At 48.9% G+C, this 20,537-nt stretch overlaps 1 protein-coding gene across 4 annotated transcripts in view; it reads right to left on the reverse strand.

The window, feature by feature from the left end:
• Positions 1 to 20,537, reverse strand: part of TLK2 (tousled like kinase 2) — a 150,159-nt gene that overhangs the window by 64,775 nt on the left and 64,847 nt on the right. For 2 of the 4 annotated variants that reach the window (XM_082271298.1, XM_082271299.1), the window contains exons 5-7: positions 14,887 to 14,930; positions 13,846 to 13,947; positions 12,244 to 12,339 (exon numbers count right to left, since the gene is read on the reverse strand). In XM_082271298.1, the coding sequence (XP_082127424.1) occupies positions 12,244 to 12,339; positions 13,846 to 13,947; positions 14,887 to 14,930 (242 nt within the window). The remainder of the gene's footprint in view (positions 1 to 12,243; positions 12,340 to 13,845; positions 13,948 to 14,886; positions 14,931 to 20,537) is intronic. The other 2 variants (XM_082271300.1, XM_082271301.1) reach the window with 1 other exon arrangement.

Here is a 20,537-nt window from a genome sequence, read left to right on the forward strand (position 1 = left end):
CTTCAAATGGGTACCTTCTAGGGAAAAGCGTAGGAACCACCAAATTGCGTTTAGGATAACTCCACTGATACGCGACAATTTTTGTCAAAATAAGTGGGATAAGGAAAAAAAACTTTCGCTACTTTTGAGGATTTTCGGGTACCGAAGGTGACCGGCGCCCCCACAGCTGCATCCTCTATTTTTAAAATTTCCCGCACTGATACAACCAGTGCCTCCACCAGCGCTTTTTCATGCGCGGCTGTAGTGGAAGAGGAATCATCCTCGCTATCAGAGTACTCAGGGTGCGTGGACACAGTCCCAGCAGGGGGACTCGCATCCGTGATGGCCAGATCAAACTTAATCTGAGGAGACAGAAGAGGCAGATGAGGGCAGTGGATGCTTTTTTTTTTTTCAGTTTTTTTTTTTTTTTTTATGCAGGACCCAAATCAACCTTGGACAATAATGTCTCCAGAGCCGCCGCCATTGCAGACAGGGTGGACCCAGAAGGGCCAGCCACCACTGAGATGGGATCAGGGGGTGAAATTTGCTCCAGGTACTCCATGTTAACCAGAGAACCACACAGGCAATCTAAAAAAAAAACAAAACAAAACAAAACACACTGCTGCTAGGTGACCCTCCACCGCCACACTAGCGGCACTACAAATCCCAGCACAGCTGAATCGCTGCTATAGCAGAGAGAGGGAGATCTGCTTAGGGCACCCACAATAACTCACCACCCCAGGTCAGCAGAAGTGCTGGATGCTATACACCATGCGGAGAGAAAGAGCAAGTCCAAGAGTCAGCACTAAAGGTCCACCGCCAGTCACCGCCTACCGGGCTCCAAAAACATGGCCGCTGTTCTATTTAACCACTTTACCACTAGAGGATTTTGCTGTCTTACGTCTGGGCCACTTTTTGCGATTCGGCGCTGTGCGACTTTAACTGACAATTGCCCGGTCGTGCGACGCCATACCCAAACGAAATGTACATCCTTTTTTCCTCCACAGAGCTTTCTTTTGGTGGTATTTGATCACCTGTGCGATTTTTACTTTTTGCGCTATAAACAAAAAAAATAGCGTAAATTTTGAAAAAACAACAATATTTTTCAAATTTTTTTTATATTTTTTTATAAAAAAAAAATGTAAAAATCAAAATTTTTTTAAATTTTTGGCCAATTTGTTTTCTGCTACCTATGTTTGGTAAAAAAATTCACAATAAGCGTATTTTGATTGGTTTTCGCAAAAGTTATTGCGTTTACTAACAAAGGGAAAGATTTCTGTCATTTTTGGTGGTTTTTTTTTTAACGCGTAATGGCGGGGATCTGCGTTTTTTTTTTGCGGGACTGCGACGGACAGATCGGACCCTTGACTGACATTTTTGACACTTTTGGGGGTACCAGTGACATTACTGCAGTAATCAGTGCTATATTATATATATATATATATATGCACTGTTACTGTAAAAATGACACTGGCAGGGAAGGGGTTAATTTGATTGGAGAGGGAGGGGTTAATGTATGCCTGGTGCTTACTGACATGTGTGGGGGGAGGTGACTGTGTGACACAAGGACAGATCCAGGGTTCAGCTATGCTGAACCCTGCAATCTGACCCTGCCTGTCACTTGGGAGATCCGCCCGCTTGTGTTTACACAAGCGGGCGGATCTCCACACTAGATCCTCGACGATCGGGGATGGCCCGACTCCCGCTGTGACTGAATACAGCGGGAGCGAGCCTCTGGCAGCGCGCAAGCGCTGCCGAGAAAGGGGAGTGTCTTGACAACGTAGTACTACGTTGTCAGATGATAACGAGCCACTTTGCCGCAGTAGTACTACAGTACTCAGACGGCAAGTGGTTAACGGGAAACCACAAGAAAATGGCCGCCGGACTGCACAAACACGGCCACCGAATATACAGCTAGCCATCTATGACAAAATCGCGGCTCCCGGGACATCCCCCGCCCCAGGACACCACTCCCCCCAGCCCCTTTTGCCTGCTCGACACCCCCAAAACAGGTGGTTCACAGGGGACCCAGACATATTGGGGGGGGGGGGGGGGACGCTGTGTGGGCAGGAGGGAAACCCAGGGGTCTGACCATCCGAGGGAGGGGCCCACGTCCAATCTTAAAGGCACCAGAGAAGGGGGGGCACTATGTACCATACCATGTAACCGGGTAAGGACCGCTTCAGGCAGACTACCTCTCCATCAGAATAAGGGTGCTGCGGGCCAGGAGGCACACTGCGACTAAGGCCAGGACCAGGTCTTATGTGTCCTCACGAGACGTTTAACTCGCAGGCCAGCCCCCCATTCAGTGGGGCTTTGTTGCGCCCAAACTAGCGTGGTGCTGAGGTCTGAACGCGCTCACTGGCTGGACTGGGGAGACCGCAAGGATCTAGAATATCCAGTCCCTCGCCCAGTCCAGCAGTTGATTGTAGTTCTCACAGGGACAGAAAATAAAGGAGGGAAAATTTTTTTTTAAAAAAGGAAAAAATGGTAGGACCAGAGATCCCAGCAAGGAACTAGGCTCTTACTCCTGACTAGGCAGAAAAAAACTGAATGCCTATAGCAGGAAGTGGGAGTATACCCCTTGGGACTGCTCCATAGGCATGGTAAAGCTTTTTCCTGCCTAGTGTCCTACTTCTGTAGGGGGCAGAATAACCCAATGGTCAAGAACAATCAGTGCATCCACCAGCGCCTTTCCGTGCGCGGTTGCAGATATGGAGGAATCATGCTCACTATCGGAGGATTCCGGGTGCGTGGTCACAGACCCAGCAAGGAGACCCATGTCTGCGGCGGCAGAATCAGATTCAGGATCTGATGAGACAGATGAGGCAGGGGAAGGCGGGGGGCTCTATTTGCTAGCCTGTTGCCCGAAAACCCCCTCCACCTGGGACACAAAAGGACTCCAGGACCGTCTTCAGTGCATCGATGGATGGTTGGGACCCGGAGGGCCCTGAAGCCTCAGAGAGGGGATAAGGTGAGGAAATGTGCTCCAAAGACTCCATGAGTCACCAGGGGGACCCCACAAAAAGTGCAAAATACTGCACAGGGACAGCCCCCACTATGCTGGCAGCACCACCTGGTCGCCAGGCACAAACACTAAGCTATCCTCAGCAGAGAGGGAGAGGACCCCACCAGACTGACCACCCAGCAGAAACAGGCACCTGCAGCCACCAGGATAGTCTGCCCTCCACATGAGGCGATCAGAAAGTGAAAAGATCCAGGAGTCAGCACCAGGGATGAGGAGATGCTCCCACCACTAAAATTGTCGCCCACAGGGCTCCACTGTCATGGCCGCTATTCTCAATAGCAAACCACAGCAAAATGGCCGCTGGACTACACAAACATGGCTGCTTTGCACAGAAACACAGGCTAGAGCAAAATGGCAGCACCACGAGGCTCCCAGGGACCCAGGAGGGATCCGTAGGCCTTAAGGACAGACCCAGGCTGGAGCCCCCACCAGGTACACAGACCTCCCTCCCCCCAACATTCGATCGTCCGGTCGCTGGCGGCACAACCCCCCCCCCCCCGGCCCCTATTGGCAGCACACGGCCTTGCCCCCACCCTAGGAGGTGGACCAAACCTTCCACACAGCCCCAGAATAGGTGGAGGGGGGTGCTTGACGGGAAGGAACGGAACCCGGAGGGTCAGACTGTCCCAAGGAGTGGCACATGTCCATCCCAAAACCCTCCAGGGGGAGAGGCGGGGGGGGGGGGGAAGGGGACAGCTAATCACCACACCAGGAACCAGGTGGGCACTGCTCCAGACCGGACCCCTCGCCATCAAAATGGGGGGGCTGTCGGCCAAGAGGAACACTGAGACTCAGGCAGAGACCCGGTCGTATGCGATCTCGCGAGGCGTTCAATTCGCAGGCCAGCCCCCGTCCAGTGGAGCTATTTTGCAACAAACCTAGCACGAAGCTGAGGTCTACAGGCACTTGCCGGCCAGACTGGGGTGACCACTGGATCTAGATTATCCAACCCGTCGCCCAGTCAAGCAATTGATTGTAGATCTCACAGGAAAAAACCAGGAGAAAAAAATTCTATCTAAAAAAAAAAATTGCCAGGACCAAAGATCCCAGCAAGGAACTACGTCCTTATTTCTGATTATCCTGATTAACCAGATTAACCAGATTTTTCTGCCTAATGTCCTACTCCTGTAGGGGGCAGTATAACCCAATGGTTATGAAGATCAGGAGCTGTTTCTGTCAATGAACAAAAGAGAATAATATGTTACTTTGAATCTTTCTGTAGTGTCTGAACTAGTATCATTTATAAACAAACATAGTGAGAGCCGGTTCACACTACCACGACCAGAAAGTCGCCCCGTGACTTGAAGAGACGTGTTTAGAGACTTGGAAGAGAATTGGAAGAGACTTGTGCACTACTTTGAAGAGACAGGCGACTTTGTCTGTGGGGAATGCCTGGCTAATCTCTTTCTTCTTCCTGGAAAGTCTGATAACAAGTCGTGTCAATTAAGATAAGGAGGCGACTCCCATTGAAGTATATGGGACAGTCGGATCACAGGTCGCCTCAAAGTAGTACAGGACCCTTTTCTGAAGTCGGAGCAACTTCAGTAGTGCCAATTAAGACGACACTGATTGATTAACATTGCTTTTGTTATGTCAAGCGACCTGGGGCTACACAGGTCGTCTCACAAGTCGTGCTAGTGTGAATGGGCTCTCAGACTGCTGCTTTTTATTTTTTGTTTTTACAGCGGACGCTGCCAACCTTCTCTGTAGAGATGAGCTTGGGCGTGTTTGAGTTGGTACATGCCCGATCCGCCAGGAAGTGGACACTGCACTCCACTAATCACAGGCAGTGAGACATTTACCGATCTGTGCAGCTGCGGATCGGAAAATGTCTCACTGCCTGTGATTAGCAGAGTGCAGTGTCGGCTTCCTGGCGGGATCGGGCACGTACGAACTCCAACACGCCCGAGCTCATCCCTGCATCTCTGTGCACACAACCATGCCCATGGCTTTGATTAATCAAATTGTTTACTGGGAGGGTTCCAGGCAAATAGAGACTGGATAAACTACACATGTTCTGTGTACAATGATGACTTTTTGGGGATGTGTAGCACACACAGTCTGCAACTAGTTAATTTCCCCCACAGCTTTGCTTTAAATGGTGGTCATCAGGAGGCAAGATCAGTACACACAGTTATAACAAAGAAGTTCAAGTGCTATCTCCTAGCATTCCAAAAAAAGCAGTGATATTACTTGAGAGGTCATCCAGGGAACATTATAACCAAGCAGTGACACAGGACAAGGAATCAGTATGGGCTTACATGCCACAAGCAGTACTGCTGATACATCTCTGGGCATTCCAGAACAGCAGTGATGTGACTGGAGAGGTTCACCCCAGAAAACCTAAGCAGCACTGACACCAGAAACACAACTGGTGCCAATTTTTGCATCGTCGCGAGCTCAGCAAAGCCAAACTACTGGACAATACTGACTGTATAGTTTCTAAGAGGAAGAAGCCAGGGAAAGAAAATGCAAGTACAGCAAAACTGGTTACCTTGCAAATGCTTTTTAATAGTGATGCACTGCAATTTTGGGCATCGAAAATTATCGTCTGAAAAACGGAATTTTTGTAAAATCTTACCTGTAAAATTCCTTTCTCTGAGTCCTCCGACAGTCGCCGCCTCTTCATATTCGTCACATATGGGGGTATTAGACTTTGCTCCGAAGGAGTAGCTAGGCAACAGAATATGTTAACAATAAAGCTTTTAACATATCCCACCCTCAAGGGGTGGTCCCCTCAGTCAATACCCTCCTACTTCCTGCAACCATATCTCAGTTTTAGTGGAATAGCAGTAGAGTATACATTCAAACCCCAAAAGAGGGGCGGGGGCGGCGACTGTCGGAGGACTCAGAGAAAGGAATTTTACAGGTAAGATTTTACAAAAATTCCGTTTTCTCTTACGTCCTCCGACAGTCGCCGCCTCTTCATATTCGTCACATATGGGGACGTCCCAAAGCAGTGCAAACATGAGGGGTGGGAAACGCATCCGCGCCGAAAGGCAACGCAGTCTCCACATCAAAGAAAGGAACCTTACCAAAGGAAGGAAACCAGCTGGGCAACAGCAAAAATAAGTGCTCAACAGGAGCAACAACCCAGGAAAAGACAAAAAACCAGGGGATACAAAACTTATCCCAACAGCCAGGAGTCCCCAACAAGGGACCCTAGGGAACAGCCGCACTAAGAACCTTGCGGCCAAAGGAAGCATCCGCCGATGCCTGAACATCTACTTTGTAGAATTTTGTGAAAGTGTGTACGGTCGACCAAGTCGCCGCCTTACACACCTGGGCTACAGAAGCCCCATGACGACAGGCCCAAGACGTACTCAGAGATCTAGTAGAGTGCGCCTTCACAGGCACAGGGGGAACCTTCCCCTGCAAGGCATAGGCCTGTTCAATGGTCTGCCTGATCCATTTGGCAATGGTAGAGGCGGAAGCCGCCATGCCCTTCCGAGGACCCTCTGGAAGAACAAACAAGGAGTCCGTCTTTCGAAAAGACTCAGTCGATTTAAGGTAAACCCTAATCGCCTGAACAACATCCAGAGAATGCAATCTCACCTCCTTTGGATGTTTAGGCTTCGTGCACAACGAAGGCAAAACAATATCCTCGTTAAGATGGAATTCCGAAACTCGTTTCGGCAGAAAAGAAGGATTAGGTCGCAAGACCACCTTATCCAAATGAACAACCAGGTACGGAGACTTGCAGGACAAAGCCGCCAGTTCCGACACTCTGCGAGCCGAAGTGATCGCCACCAAAAAGGCAACCTTTTTGGACAACATAGACAACGAGATCTCCCTGATCTGTTCAAAAGGAGCACGTTGTAACACCGATAGGACTAGATTCAAGTCCCAAGGGGGCAAAGGATCCCTCCTAGGAGGAACCAGATGCCGCACACCCTGAATAAAAGTGCCAACCAAGGAGTTGGAAGCCACGGGACGTTGAAACAGAACGGCCAGCGCAGACACCTGACCCTTTATCGTAGCCAGCGCCAAACGCTGATCGACACCCGTCTGAAGGAAAGACAGCACACGGGAAACCGAGTACGTGCGGGGTGAAAACCCCCTGGACTCACACCAGGCAAAATAGGCCTTCCAAGTACGGTAATAAACCTTTCCCGAGGAAGACTTCCTCGCGTTGATCAAGGTATGAACAACCTCTGGAGAGAGACCCTTCTCCTTCAGGACCTCGGTCTCAACAGCCAGGCCGTCAAAGCCAGCGACTGTAAAGCAGGATGGTAAATCGGTCCTTGAGACAGTAGATCGTCCCGAAGAGGCAGACGCCAGGGGGCGTCGACCGCCAGATTCACGAGGTCTGCGTACCAGGACCGGCGAGGCCAGTCCGGTGCCACAAGAATCACCGTGCTGCGTTCCGAGTGTAACCTGCGAAGGAACCGGGACAGCAACTGAATCGGTGGAAACGCGTACATCAGCCTGTACTGATGCCACGGGGCCACTAACGCGTCCGACGCGTCTGCCCGAGGGTCGCGCGTCCTTGCCACGAACCTCTTCACCTTGTAGTTGAGGCGAGACGCGAACAGGTCCACATCTGGAAGACCCCACTTCGCGCACAACATCTGGAAGACAGCCGGATGGAGAGACCATTCCCCCTGATCCAGGGTCTGGCGACTCAGATAGTCCGCCTGCCAGTTCTCCACTCCCGGAATGTGAACCGCCGTTATCGCCGGGACATGAGTCTCGGCCCAAGACAGAATGTCGGCCACTTCTCGAGCCGCTCGGGCACTCCTGGTGCCCCCTTGGTGGTTGATGTAGGCCACCGCCGTGGCATTGTCCGTCTGCACCCGAACCGGGCAGCCCTGCAGCCGGTCCGTCCAGCGATGAAGACAGAGCCTTATCGCACGCAATTCCAGAATGTTGATCGGGAGGGAAGACTCCCCCTCCGACCAGGTCCCCTGGGCGGACAGAACGCCCAGAACACCACCCCAGCCCGACAGGCTGGCATCCGTGGTGATTATCGTCCACGAGAGCGGACGAAACGACTTGCCCCCGGACACCAACGGGGACTGGAGCCACCACAGAAGGTTTTCCCTGGTGCGATGACTCAACGAGATCTGAAGATCCAGAGATTGAGGTCGCCCGTCCCACTTGGACAAGATCTCCGCCTGGAGACCCCGCGTGTGAAACTGCGCGAAAGGAATCGCCTCGAAAGCCGAGACCATCAATCCCAGACATCACATACACGTCCGCAGAGACGAGTTCGGAACGTCCCTGAGGGACCTGACTTCCTCCTGAAGAGTCCTGAGTTTGGCTTCCGGCAGGAAGACCTTCGCCTGCACCGAGTCCAGTATCATTCCCAGATAGGGAAGACGAACCGACGGACTCAGTGTCGACTTTGGAACATTTATCGTCCAACCGAACTCCTGCAGAGTTTGCATCGTGACAGACAGGTCCTTCTCCAGACCCTGACTGGTCGCAGACCGAATCAGAATGTCGACCAGATACCCCAGGACAGAAATGCCCTGGGCCCTCAATAATGCCAGAACCGGTGCAAGCACCTTGGTGAAGACCCGCGGAGCCGAGGCGAGCCCAAAGGGCAACGCCACGAACTGGTAGTGATCCTCCGCAATGGCAAATCGAAGGTATCTCTGATGACCCTCGAATATGGGGATGTGAAGATACGCATCCTTCAAATCGATGGAGGCCATGAATTCCCCCGGAACCAGGGCAGCCACCACCGAGCGCAGGGATTCCATGCGGAACTTGCGAACCCGCACAGAGCGGTTCAGAGCTTTCAAGTCCAGAATCGGACGAACCTTGCCCTCCTTTCTGGGCACGGTGAACAGATTGGAATAAAACCCCCGTAATCTGTCCCGATGAGGCACCGGAACCACCACTCCCTGAGCCCTCAGGTCCCGCACCGCCAGGTGCAGATCCCGCAGGCGCTCTGGAGACAGTTGTAGATTTGAGGGAAAAAATCTGCTCTCTGGCCGAGAGAGAAACTCGATCTTGTAACCAGATCGAACGATTTCCAGAACCCATCCGTCCCGCACACGGGCCAACCAGGGCTGAAGAAAACCGAGCAAGCGTCCCCCCACCCCAAAACTGGGTGAGGGCGCCCCTTCAGGCCGAACTGTTATGGGCCGCAGGTCCGGATTGGCCGGACTTCTGTTTCCCAGACCAGGGTTTCTTCTGAGAGCCCTGGCCTTTGAACGGTTTGCCCTTGTAGTGCGGCCGAAAGGCACGAAAGGACCCCTGAGGGGGCCGAAAATTCGCATGCTTCTTCCCAGAAGCCCCCTTAGCCTTGGGGAAATGGGGCAAGAGAGTGCTCTTACCCCCGGTGATCCCCTTAATCAACACAGCCAGGGACTCCCCAAAAAGGCGAGACCCATCATAAGGCAGATTGGCTAAGGTTTTACGTGAAGATTGGTCCACCGACCAACATTTCAACCAAACCAGGCGGCGAGACAACACCGCCACGCTGTGCACACGTGCAGCCAACGGAATCAGGTCCAGGTCCGCATCACACAGATACATGACACCCTGGTGGATCTGATCCACCATGTCCAGGGTCGCCGCCGAGGCCGAATCGGCCACTAGGACGCGCCTAAGCATCTGCGTCCAACTTGCGATCGCCTGGGCCGCCATGAGAGAAGCAAATAGAGCCTTAAGCATAGAACCCGTAACAGAATAAGTATGACGGGCAAGAGACTCCAGTCTCCTATCCGTGGCATCACGGAAAACAGGGGATCCCTCAGCAGGAATCGCAGTGGCTTTGTTCAAAACCGCAATTGCATGATCCACTGGTGGAGGCACACACCACCGTTCATCAGTGGCAGGGGAGAAAGGATAACGCAGCTTGAATTTACTTGGTACCGCAAAAGGTTTGCGCAGATCGCGCCATTGATCCTTTACAGCGCGCTGAAAATCAGCATTGCAGGGAAAAACCTGCGGCGTCCTGCGTTTTCTCTGCGTCCCATAAGCCGCCAAGGCAGCGGGGGGACACACTTCGTCCTGCAAACGTAGCGTCTGCTTAATGGAAGCAATCAACTCATCCATGATTGCAAGCTCTTCAGGCGAGCCAGGGGGAGAATGATCAACCCCCTCAACCTCAGCCTCTACCTCAGACCCCACTAGATCAAGAGAGGAGCGGGACCCCGATAGGGGGGTCCCTGCCAGAACAGCCCCATCACCTTCACCCTCAGAATCGGAGGACAGAGTAACTCTGGGCCGTTTAGTAGATTGAGCAGCCACCAGCATTTGCACCTGAGCAGCAAGGCCAGCCACAATAGTGGCCAAATCCCCCCCTGGGGGGGAAACAGCGGTCCCCTGGCTTTCCACCAATACTGTGGGAAACTTGCCCTCCTGAGAATCCATTGCCCCTGTACGCCAGACAACCAAGGGTTAACTGCCCCCTTTCAGCAAGCGCGGTAGGCGCAGCCCACCGCACACACTCAGGCACAATGAGACCCCCACAGGGAATATACAGACTGAATACAGGCAATGGACAACAGGAATAGAAGGATAAAACCTGAGGAGACCCCGCTGCTGCTGCTGCCTCGACCGGTGTTCCAGGAAAAAGGAAGTGATGCTGCCAGGGCGCTCTATGTAAGCCTATGGAGGCTACAAGAAAATGGCCGCCGTGCATGTAAACCATGCGGCCGGAGCGGGCGCCGGTAAAATGGCGTCGTTTGGCGCCGAAACCGCCGCTCCACAGTGCATAAAAACACACACAATTTCATCCCATTATATGGATACATGTTAGATCGCCGCAGCGATCGCTGTATATGCCCCAACATGCCATTAAAAACATGCCCCACAGCACACAGCTTCCCACACTGCCCAGCCTGACACACACAGTGTCATACAGCTCCCCCCCCCCCTTGCAGCCCACAGCATGCAGCCGAGAGATAGGGAGACAAGCAGTGTGATTTAAAGGCAGGTTACACAGTCCCAGACTGAGACCCCCCCCAGACAGACAGGTCCCCACATAGACACACTTACCTCATATGGTGTGGGGAACCCGCACAGGCGAACAAGCCGCTGCACATGAGGCAGGGAGAGTCGCAATTCAAGACGCACACAATGGCGGTTAAGAAACCGCACAGCGTCCGGTGAGGTAGCCACCTCACCAAACATCCCTGCACCGAACAGGGATGGGTCGTTCACCGTGCCAGGAGCGTTACCTGGCTGAACGCTCGATGGCAGACTGGGAAGCCACTGACCCACGACCTGCGATCAGGGGGATCAGCCCGAGACCCAGTCCGCATGATCCTCTTCGTCCGAAGAACTAACTAATGCTGACAAAAAACAACAGCTAAGTAAAGGTAGAGAAAAAACTCAAATAAAATATTAAAAAGAAGAAAGAGTCTGGGACAAAAAGTCCCAGCACAGAGAGAGCCAGCCACTCCTGACAAGCTAGACATTAAAACTGAGATATGGTTGCAGGAAGTAGGAGGGTATTGACTGAGGGGACCACCCCTTGAGGGTGGGATATGTTAAAAGCTTTATTGTTAACATATTCTGTTGCCTAGCTACTCCTTCGGAGCAAAGTCTAATACCCCCATATGTGACGAATATGAAGAGGCGGCGACTGTCGGAGGACGTAAGAGAAATAGGGTTTTCAGTGCTGTGCCGAAAGAAAACAAAAAAGTGCCAATAATGGCTGCAGAAAACACCTGCGATTTTGCCGCAATTTTACCTTGCTTGCACACAGGTGCATTTTAGATGTTTCTGATGCATTTTCAATGCATTTCAATGGGGAGGTGCGTTTTTTTCAAATATGAACCAAAAATGTAACAAGCAAGATTTTTAACACTGCTTTAAAAAGGTGCCAATAATGGCCGACAAATTCATATTCATTTAAGTGCATGATAATTAAAAAGTCAAATAATACAATTATTTATAAAAATAATAATTTTTTAAAAACTGTCGGGTTTTGGCCAAGTGCATCCTGAATTTTTGGTTTCGGTACCAAAATTTTCCATTTTGGTGCACCACTACTTTTTATTCATGTTGAGAGTGTCCAATGGCTAAAATAGATGACCAAGTTGAAGGTAATAGCAATAGAATTTATTTTGGTCACCCAGTCCCATGAAACTACAAATTGTTCTAAGCAATCTGCTAAAATCTAACTCTTGCCGGCTTTATTGTTCATAAAAATTATTGGAGGTAACAGACATCTTTGTACCATTTTAAGAGACAACTTAGATGGGGGGAAGCTATCTGCAGGTGTACAGAGACACTTCAGGATGCTTTATTTAAAGCAGAAAAGTGGTTCTAACCTGTATTTGTCTGTGCTGGACGGAAATCAGTTTGATGGGGATAGAGGAATGATCTAGGTTCAATGGTGTGGAGGAAGGAGGGCTGCTCTGCTGACTCTGCAAATAAAAGGAAACAGCTACGTTAAAAGCAGAATAAAGATGATCCAAAGTACAGGCATGAGTAAGAAAAGGTTAAAAAAAAAACAGAAACACCGCACCAGTCACTCTGAAAACCACAAATGTTAAGACTACAGACTGCTCTCCCCCATGTGCTGCAGAGCACTGCACCAAGTTAAGATAACTTGAGCAAAATGTTCCCTAAATAAAATATTACTGAATAAAAAACTACTACCTGCAAGGAAAGCTACTAAAACTAAGCAGATGTCAACTACCTCAAGAAGTCTAACAAAGTTATAGAAAACTAATCTACATCAGGTTTATAAAGCAGTTCTGCAAACCATCCAGTCTTCAGCTTCTGTTTGTTTTGACAGAATCGCCATACCCAACATGGCCCCAAAGTTGGCTGACAAACATGCCAAGCTTTCGCCAGCAGAGGCCCATAGTGAAGAATTTCCCTCAGACTGTACAGGCCATCTAGTAGCTTCCTTTTACCTTTAGGCTGCCTTACCAAACCAAGCCATCCTAAATAGCATTTTTTCTTTAAGAGCATCCACAATGCACAGATGTTTTACACTTTGAGTGTTTCATTGATCAATCATTTGCATAATGTCTAGCTTTAAAAAAAAAGGTGAAAAATGTTACCCAGCTGTAGTGACTACACTGGTAGACTTGTATATGCTAAACTGGTGCTGTTAAGACTACACTAAAGCCAGCCATACATGGATCAAAATGTGGCCAGTTCAACAGGAACCAGCAAGGATTCGATCCATCTATGGGCAGGCTGACTGTACCCAAGTCAATCCATTGATCGAATTGGGTCCAACCAGCCTGAAAGATTTTTTACATATGATTATTTCCGGAGGCTATACCGGCGTGCAGTAATCATTGTGCTCTGCAGGCAGCTATAGACCCTAGCAGCAATAATAGTTGCAGGAAGCATTCCCCCTTCAACACTGAGTAAGTTGAAGGGAGAATCGAAAAAACGGTAAGGGACCAGCCCTGAGAGATCACAGCTCCCCACAGGTGGTGTTTCTGCCAGGCCGGAGGAAACAAAAAAAAAAACTGAAGAGTGAGTGGAGGACTCCTTTTAAAGAATTCTGTGATGAGGAGTTTCCTGTTGTGGTTGGAGCCATGATCTCTCCAGGTGCTGTCCTGAAAGAAGTCTTGGGAAAAATCGAATAATCTATGGCCTGCTTTACAGCATAGCCCTAATTTCTATAAACGCGTATGTATACACTTTTTAGACTGATTGGTTGCTATGGGTGTCACAATGCTTTACAAACTAAGCTGAACAATCTTAAAGAACAATTTTTATCTAATGAACCCATGCAAAATTAGAACAGTATTTTAGCTTTCTCTGTGGTTGCTGGAAAACATCCAGTGTATTAAAACATGAGAAAAATTAAATATAGTTTCAGAATGAACAATGTCACAAGAAAAAAAAATAAATAAAAAAATTAGGTCACAAAATATCTGTGGGTGGATCAATAAAGAAAGATTTACCGTTAGAGGTAAAGGGTTTGATAAGGAATGTTGCGGTGAGGATCTGGCAACCGGTGGAACGCTTCTGCCAGGACTTGTCCCCGGGCCACTTCCCCCAGCAAACTGCATTAAAATATGAAATATACGTTACCATGTCATACCTTTCATAAAAGTATCTGGCTTACATAGATTAAACCTAACAGTATGTGTATCAGGGGTGCTAAATCTTTCAAAGAGCGAGGGCCACTTAAGTGATTTGGAAACCAGTTGCGGGCCACAATGAACTATGGGGTTTTACACCCCTCACCCCAAAAAACAGAAAATGTAAAGGAGTCCTTACTGTCCTGAGCCCCCTACAAGGCTGCTTACACATTGATGCTCTGTAGTTTACCCGCATCATGGGTGCAGGGCAGTAGACATGCAGATTTTCCGTGTGGGTTAGCTACACTGAGCCATAGACTTCTTTTACATCTTGCAGGTGTGGTGCAATTTCTGAAAGTGAACTACAATCCCTGTATTCAGAAGTGCTCAGTGCAGCTAACCCATAGGAAAGCCACAGGTGCACTGCCTGGCACCTGTGGATCAGTGGGAAGGCAGCCTAATAACTTTTTAGAAGTGCTATATACCAACTGCAAAAGTGCAGAGATGTTTTAATACACTGACCTTTTCCTCTTCCAGCTTCTGCTGGCAGGCTGATAGAAAGGTCCCTAGCAAAGCGCACTTGGTATCACTCCATCTGGGACAGGAGCTGGCAATACAGGGAAAGCATAGGCTCCCTTCGCCATGCACTCTGATGATCTGGAATGGAGGGTCGGCAACCTATTGATTACTATCTGGGCTTGCCAAACCGCCATCCCAGAGCATGGGCATGTGCTTCCCTGGTTTGAGGTCCTTGGCCACATCAGAGGGCTCCCTGGGTCACGTGTGGCCCATGGGACATGGGATGAGCACCCCTGATGTATATAGTAAATCTTCCTTACATGATTTCCAAATTCCAGACAAGCTGACAAGCTCAGATATTTCATTTCATGTTTCATATGAAGACCAATTTTAGAAACTTACCTCAAAATAATCACTAATTTTATGTCCTCTAGGAGTGTTTTTCCCTATAATAGACAGAAAATGAAGCTTTATTAAAATACAGCACATATGAAAGGAAAATTAATAAACCAGTTCTAATAAATTATTGAGAGAGAGAGAGACAAAAGGCATCCCTACACTTCTATATTTTGGTGCAGGGCGTAAAAATTCTGCCTATTGCATCTTAGATTTTTCAGCAAAATACACCTTCCGCAGGTATGAGAAAGCTAGAGTTATTACCTGATAACTCCATTTCCAGGAATCCTCCAGGGTGGTCACATGAGAGATAAGCTCCACCTCCTGCAGGAAACACAAGCACACACAACCTTTAAAAGACCGCCCTAGGCTGCCCCTTCAGTTGTACAAAGATTTCCTTGCTGCTAAATACTAACTTTCTGATATATGTAACTTAATATCTTCCATTAGTAAGGGTGGGGGTCTACCATTCTGAAGGATTCCTGGAAAAGGAGTTATCGGGTAAAAACTCTAGCTTTCCCCAGTCATCCTCCAGGACGGTCACATGAGACCCCAAAGAGTCATACCTAGGGTGGGACTACCACCTTTCGTCCAAAGGTCAGATCTTGGGCGGAGACCAAATCGATCCTGTAGTGCTTCACAAAAGGTGGAATCACTGGACTAGATAGCTGCTTGGATCGATGGAGGCCCCAGCTTTCTCTGCCCAGAAAGTAGCAATTGAGCGCGTGGAGTGCACTTTCAGGTTTGGTGAACAGATTTGATTTTGAGCGGCATAAGCCGCTTTTATCGCCCTGATCCATCTACCTATGGAATTTTTAGATGCTGGTTTTCCTTTGGGAATGCCTCCAAAAGGAAAGGAAAGGGTTTGGAGCTTTCCTAAATGGTTTAGTGGTGTCCAGATAGTGGTGGACGCACCTACTAATGTCCAAAGTTGTGAACGCTTCATCCCCTTGGTTGGATGGGTTCTGGCAGAAGGATGGTAATATGACCTTGTGTCCAGTGGAATGCTGTGTCAACTTTGGGAGTCTGTCCTGAGGACTATTTTATCTGGAAAGATTGTGAAAAAAGGTTCCTTTATACAGAGAAGTTTGCTTGCACGTCTAGCCGATGTAATAGCAAATAATAGGGCTACTTTGAATGTCAGGTATTTCAATGAAGTGTCCAAGAGTGGCTCAAAAAGGGCTCGAGTTAGAGCCCTGAGCAGCAGGGAAAGGTCATAAGGGGCTACCTTAATGCTTTCGCTCGGGCAGTTTCCCGAGATAGACTTGAAGAACTGTGACTAAAGCGTTCTTGCTAAGCTGTGTATCCAGAAAACTGAAAGTGCCGCCCTGTGAACTTTGCGCGTGCCTACAGCTATGCTGACTTCGGCCCCTTCGAGAAGAAAATTCAGCACTGTGCCCATGTCTTGCAAGTCTCTGTTTTTGGGTAGCATATTTGCTGCATACTTTTTCCAGACCTTCCCGTACATCTTCCTCGTTATTGGTTATCTGCTTTGTAGGAGCGTCTTAACTACTTTAGCAGAGAGAATGCGCCGTTCAAGATCCACACTGTCAATTTCATAGTTTGAAGTTGCGGGTGGGGAGGAACACTCTCGACTGCAGTAGAAGGTTGTCTTGGTTCTGTAAAGTCCAAGGGTCGTCTTCTGCCATCTTTTTTTAGTGCTGTAAACCAAGATCTCTTTGGCCAAAAAGGGTGCTAGTAGAGTCACCCTTACCTTCTCCATACTAATCTTCCTGATTGTCCTGGGAAGACGTTGTACCGGAGGAAAGGCATACCCTAGGTTGAACCTCCACGGGCACAATAGAGAATCTACCCCTAGTGAGTCTTCCTCTCTTTTTAGGGAAAAATACTGTGTTACCTCTTCTTTACGTCGCAAAAAGGTTGACCTCTGGAAGGCCCCACTTCAAGGTACGTATCGAAAAATTCTGTGGTTCCAGTTCCCATTCTGCTAGGTCCAGCTGTCTTCGGCTCAAGAGATCAGTTAGGGTATTGTAAATGCCCTTGATGTGTACTGCTGTCAGCGATGGCAAGTGAACTTCTGCCCAGGAGAGAAGGTTGTGTGCTGCTCTCATAAGGGGTCTCGATCTGGTGCCCCCTTGGTGGTTGATATATGCCACTGTAGTGACATTTTCTGATAGTATCTGTACATGATTTCCTGCTACTGACTCCTGGAAGGCTGGTAGCGCTTTTAACACCGCCACCAGACACTTTAAATTTGAGGAGACTTCCGACATCTCTGGTTCCCAGGTTCCTTGTCTGACCTGTTGCCCTAAATGAGCCCCCCATCCAGACACAATCACGGCTGTGGTAACTCAAACTTTAAAATCGTCAGGAGCCACACACAGTCTGCCTTTCTCCAGGGTGTCCTTTATTCAACATGCCAATGACCTTCTGATGACTCTGGAAACGGGAATCATTTCCTCCAATGATTTCATATTTGTCCCAGAGGTAGCACTGTAGGGCTCTCATGTGTAACTAGCCCCATTATACCGCCGGGATTGAGGCCCAAAAGGGACATTATGACTCTTCTTTTCCCGATTTGATGTTCTCAATTGTTTTGTCCCGATTTGATGTTCAATTGTTCTGCCATTTTTTTTTTCGTTGATTAGTTTGGCTATCTTGTTCTTTGGTAGGAGGATGATCTGTGCAGTCGTGTTGATTATGTAGCCCAGGAACGTAGCCTTTTGAGAGGGAATTCTGTTTGACTTCTCTGAATTGATTTGCCACCCCAGCTTGGTGAGGAAATGTTCTGTCATTTGTAAGCTCGTGTGAGAACTTCCTCTTGAGTTTGAACATAGATCAAGAAGTCATCCAGATATGGCACTAACTGGACCCCCCCTTTAATCTGAGCTCTTGCATGACTTCCGCCATAATCTTGGCAAATATACGCGGGGCTGATGAAATGCAGAAACCGGAGCGCTTGATACTGAAAATGTCGAGATTACCTGCCCTCCTGGATCGTGAATCTCAAAAACAGTTGATAGCCAGGATTGAATCGGGACATGAAGGTAAGCGTCCTTTAGGTCGAGGATTACTAGGAAAGCTGCTTCTAGGAGTAACGATCTTACCGAAAAGATCTCCATTTTGAACTTTCTGTAGAGGATTGTCTTTGTTCAGGTTTTTCAGGTTAAGAATTAAGCGGTGTCTGCAGGAGGGTTTTGCCCTCCAACACGTGGGAGTAGAATCCGCATGTTTGATGATAGATAGATCTCCGTTATTTTTTCTTTCAGTAATTCCCTGATTGCGTTCTTCAAGGGTATGCTTTGCTGTGAGAAGGCTGGAACCTTCATGGTTCGGAACTTGGTCGGAGGTCTCGAAGTAAATTCTATTTTGTATCCCTGACCTATTATGTGCAGGATGAAATGGTTTGAGCAGAACGCTCGCCATTGAGGGAGAAAACGTAGTAATCTCCCTCCCACCACACTGTTGACGTCATTGGGGTTTGTTGGAAGATGCCGACCTGGGGAACAAAACATTAGTTTTCTCCTTTTTCTTTTTGAAGACCCATCTTCACTGAGCTTGCGGCTTCTCTTTTTTTTTTTTATCTGTGTTTGTTTTTGCCGACAAAAAAAAAAAAAAAACTTTTCCTTTTGTTTTGATTATTTGAAAGGAAATCCCTTGGTTTTATCTGCCGACCTCTCAAACTTTTTCGAGTTCGGAACCAAACAGCCGTCAAAAGGGATACTACATAATTTATTCTTGGCGGTCTTGGTTTTCCGAGATGAGGCGGATGGTCATTCCTCCCCTTTCATCTTGTCGATGGCCAATTTAAATAGTGATTTAATCGTTTTCGCTTTTTTGAAAATCGAGAAAGTCCTTTGCCAAAAGCGGTCTCTCCTCACTACCAATTTTCATAATGCATCTGACTGACGCAAAGCAATTCATCACTGACGAATGGAATTTTTACTCCACATGAACAGCAATACTTTTTCTTTTTGGCTTGGTCAGCCCCATCTACCGACCCTTGGGTTTTGGGCTGCAGAGGAGACTACAGCAGAGAGAAAGTGAGAGTCAGTTCGGGGACCGCTGCTGCCCCTGTGGCCTTCCTCTTCCCCCCCCTCCTCCTTACTGTATGAAAGCTGGGGCATTGCTCCATAGCCTCTGGTAAAAGGCCTTGATTCTTCACCATATGTATTGCCTGGATGGAAAGAAGCACGCCTGTGTACTCCCGCTGCCTTAATTGTTCTGAATGGGCGCTTAAAAGAGACATCAGAGGCTCCAACCCCCATCTTTCACGCCCCTTGGTCTCTGGAATGGCTGCCGCTATTCACAGCCGTGTTGCCCTTCCCAAAGATGGACGCCTCACCACTTCTTGTAGTGGCGTCATCTTGCCAACGCCATATTCACCACCGGCCACCATGATGCGCATGGACGGGTCAGGAGACAGATGAGCAGAGTGTTGGCGTGCTGGGGGGGGGGGGGGGGGGGACACACACACGGCCTAACACAGGATCTCCTGGTCGTCACACAGTGAGTGTTCCTCTGGGCTTTTCACCCATCCTTAGCTTAGGGCAGAACCCCGCTCTCTTGTCTACGTACCTGATGTGGGGGTGTTCAAGGAGGGGGGGGTTCCGATTCATTGAGGGTTTAGCAGGGAATCCTGCATGCCTCGGGTCCTCCTTTCCTTCCCAAGACACCTGTGACTGCCTGCCTCTTCAGCTTGAGCACAGGGGGAGTGAAGGAGGTATCCAGGGATGCCTGCCCTGAACATAAAAAGACTGAGAATAAACTGGGGCTGTAAGCTCCCCTCCAGTTCCAGTGTTTGCAGGACGCAGGAAAACTGGATTTTTGACTTACGTAAAATCCTTTTCTCTGAAGTTCATTGACAGACGCAGCCCATTGGGTTAAGCGCCTCCCTTCAGGAATAGGTCAATAGGCAGAAAAAAAAAAATCTTTCACCACGCCTATGGGGCTGTCCCTGCAGACATAACCCCACACACTCGGCTACAGCCCTCAGCTTCATTGCAAACAGTGTTTAGAAGACAACAACCCCATTACCCTCATAATTAGAGGGGCGGGTGCTGCGTCTGTCAATTAACTTCAGAGAAAAGGATTTTACAGCAAGTAAAAAATCCAGTTTTCCAGTTGCGGGCAGAGGTAATAGCCACCAAAAACGCAACCTTCTGAGACAATGTAAGCAGGGGAATCTCCCTAATGTTTTCAAAGGGAGCTTTTATTAGGAACCGATAACACCAATTTCAGATCCCATGGAAGTAATGGTGATTGCCTCTGAGGCGCAATATGATGCACTCCCTGAATAAAAGTGCGAATCAGGGCATGCGTAGCTAAAGGACGTTAGAAAAACGCAGCCAAAGCCGAAACTTGGCCTTTGATAGTGCCCAAAGCCAAACGCTGTTCAACCCCTTTTTGAAGAAAAGTCAAGACCCGAGCTAGCGAAAACAAGCGAGGGTGCTCTTTCAACGATTCACACCATGAAATGTACGATTTCCACGTACGATGATAGATCTTCCTGGAAGTAGGCTTTCTGGCCTTCAGCAGTGTAGGAATCACAGAGTCGGATAGACCTCTATCCTTCAATTGCTGGCTTTCAACAGCCACGCCGTTAAAGCCAGTGACTGTGAAGCGGGATGGAAGGATCGGCCCTTGAGATAGCAGATCTTGCCCGAGAGGAAACCTCCAAGGAGCATCGGCAACCA

Source organism: Pelophylax lessonae (genome assembly GCF_965119305.1).
Source record: "Pelophylax lessonae genome assembly, chromosome: 11".
NCBI lineage: Eukaryota > Metazoa > Chordata > Amphibia > Anura > Ranidae > Pelophylax > Pelophylax lessonae.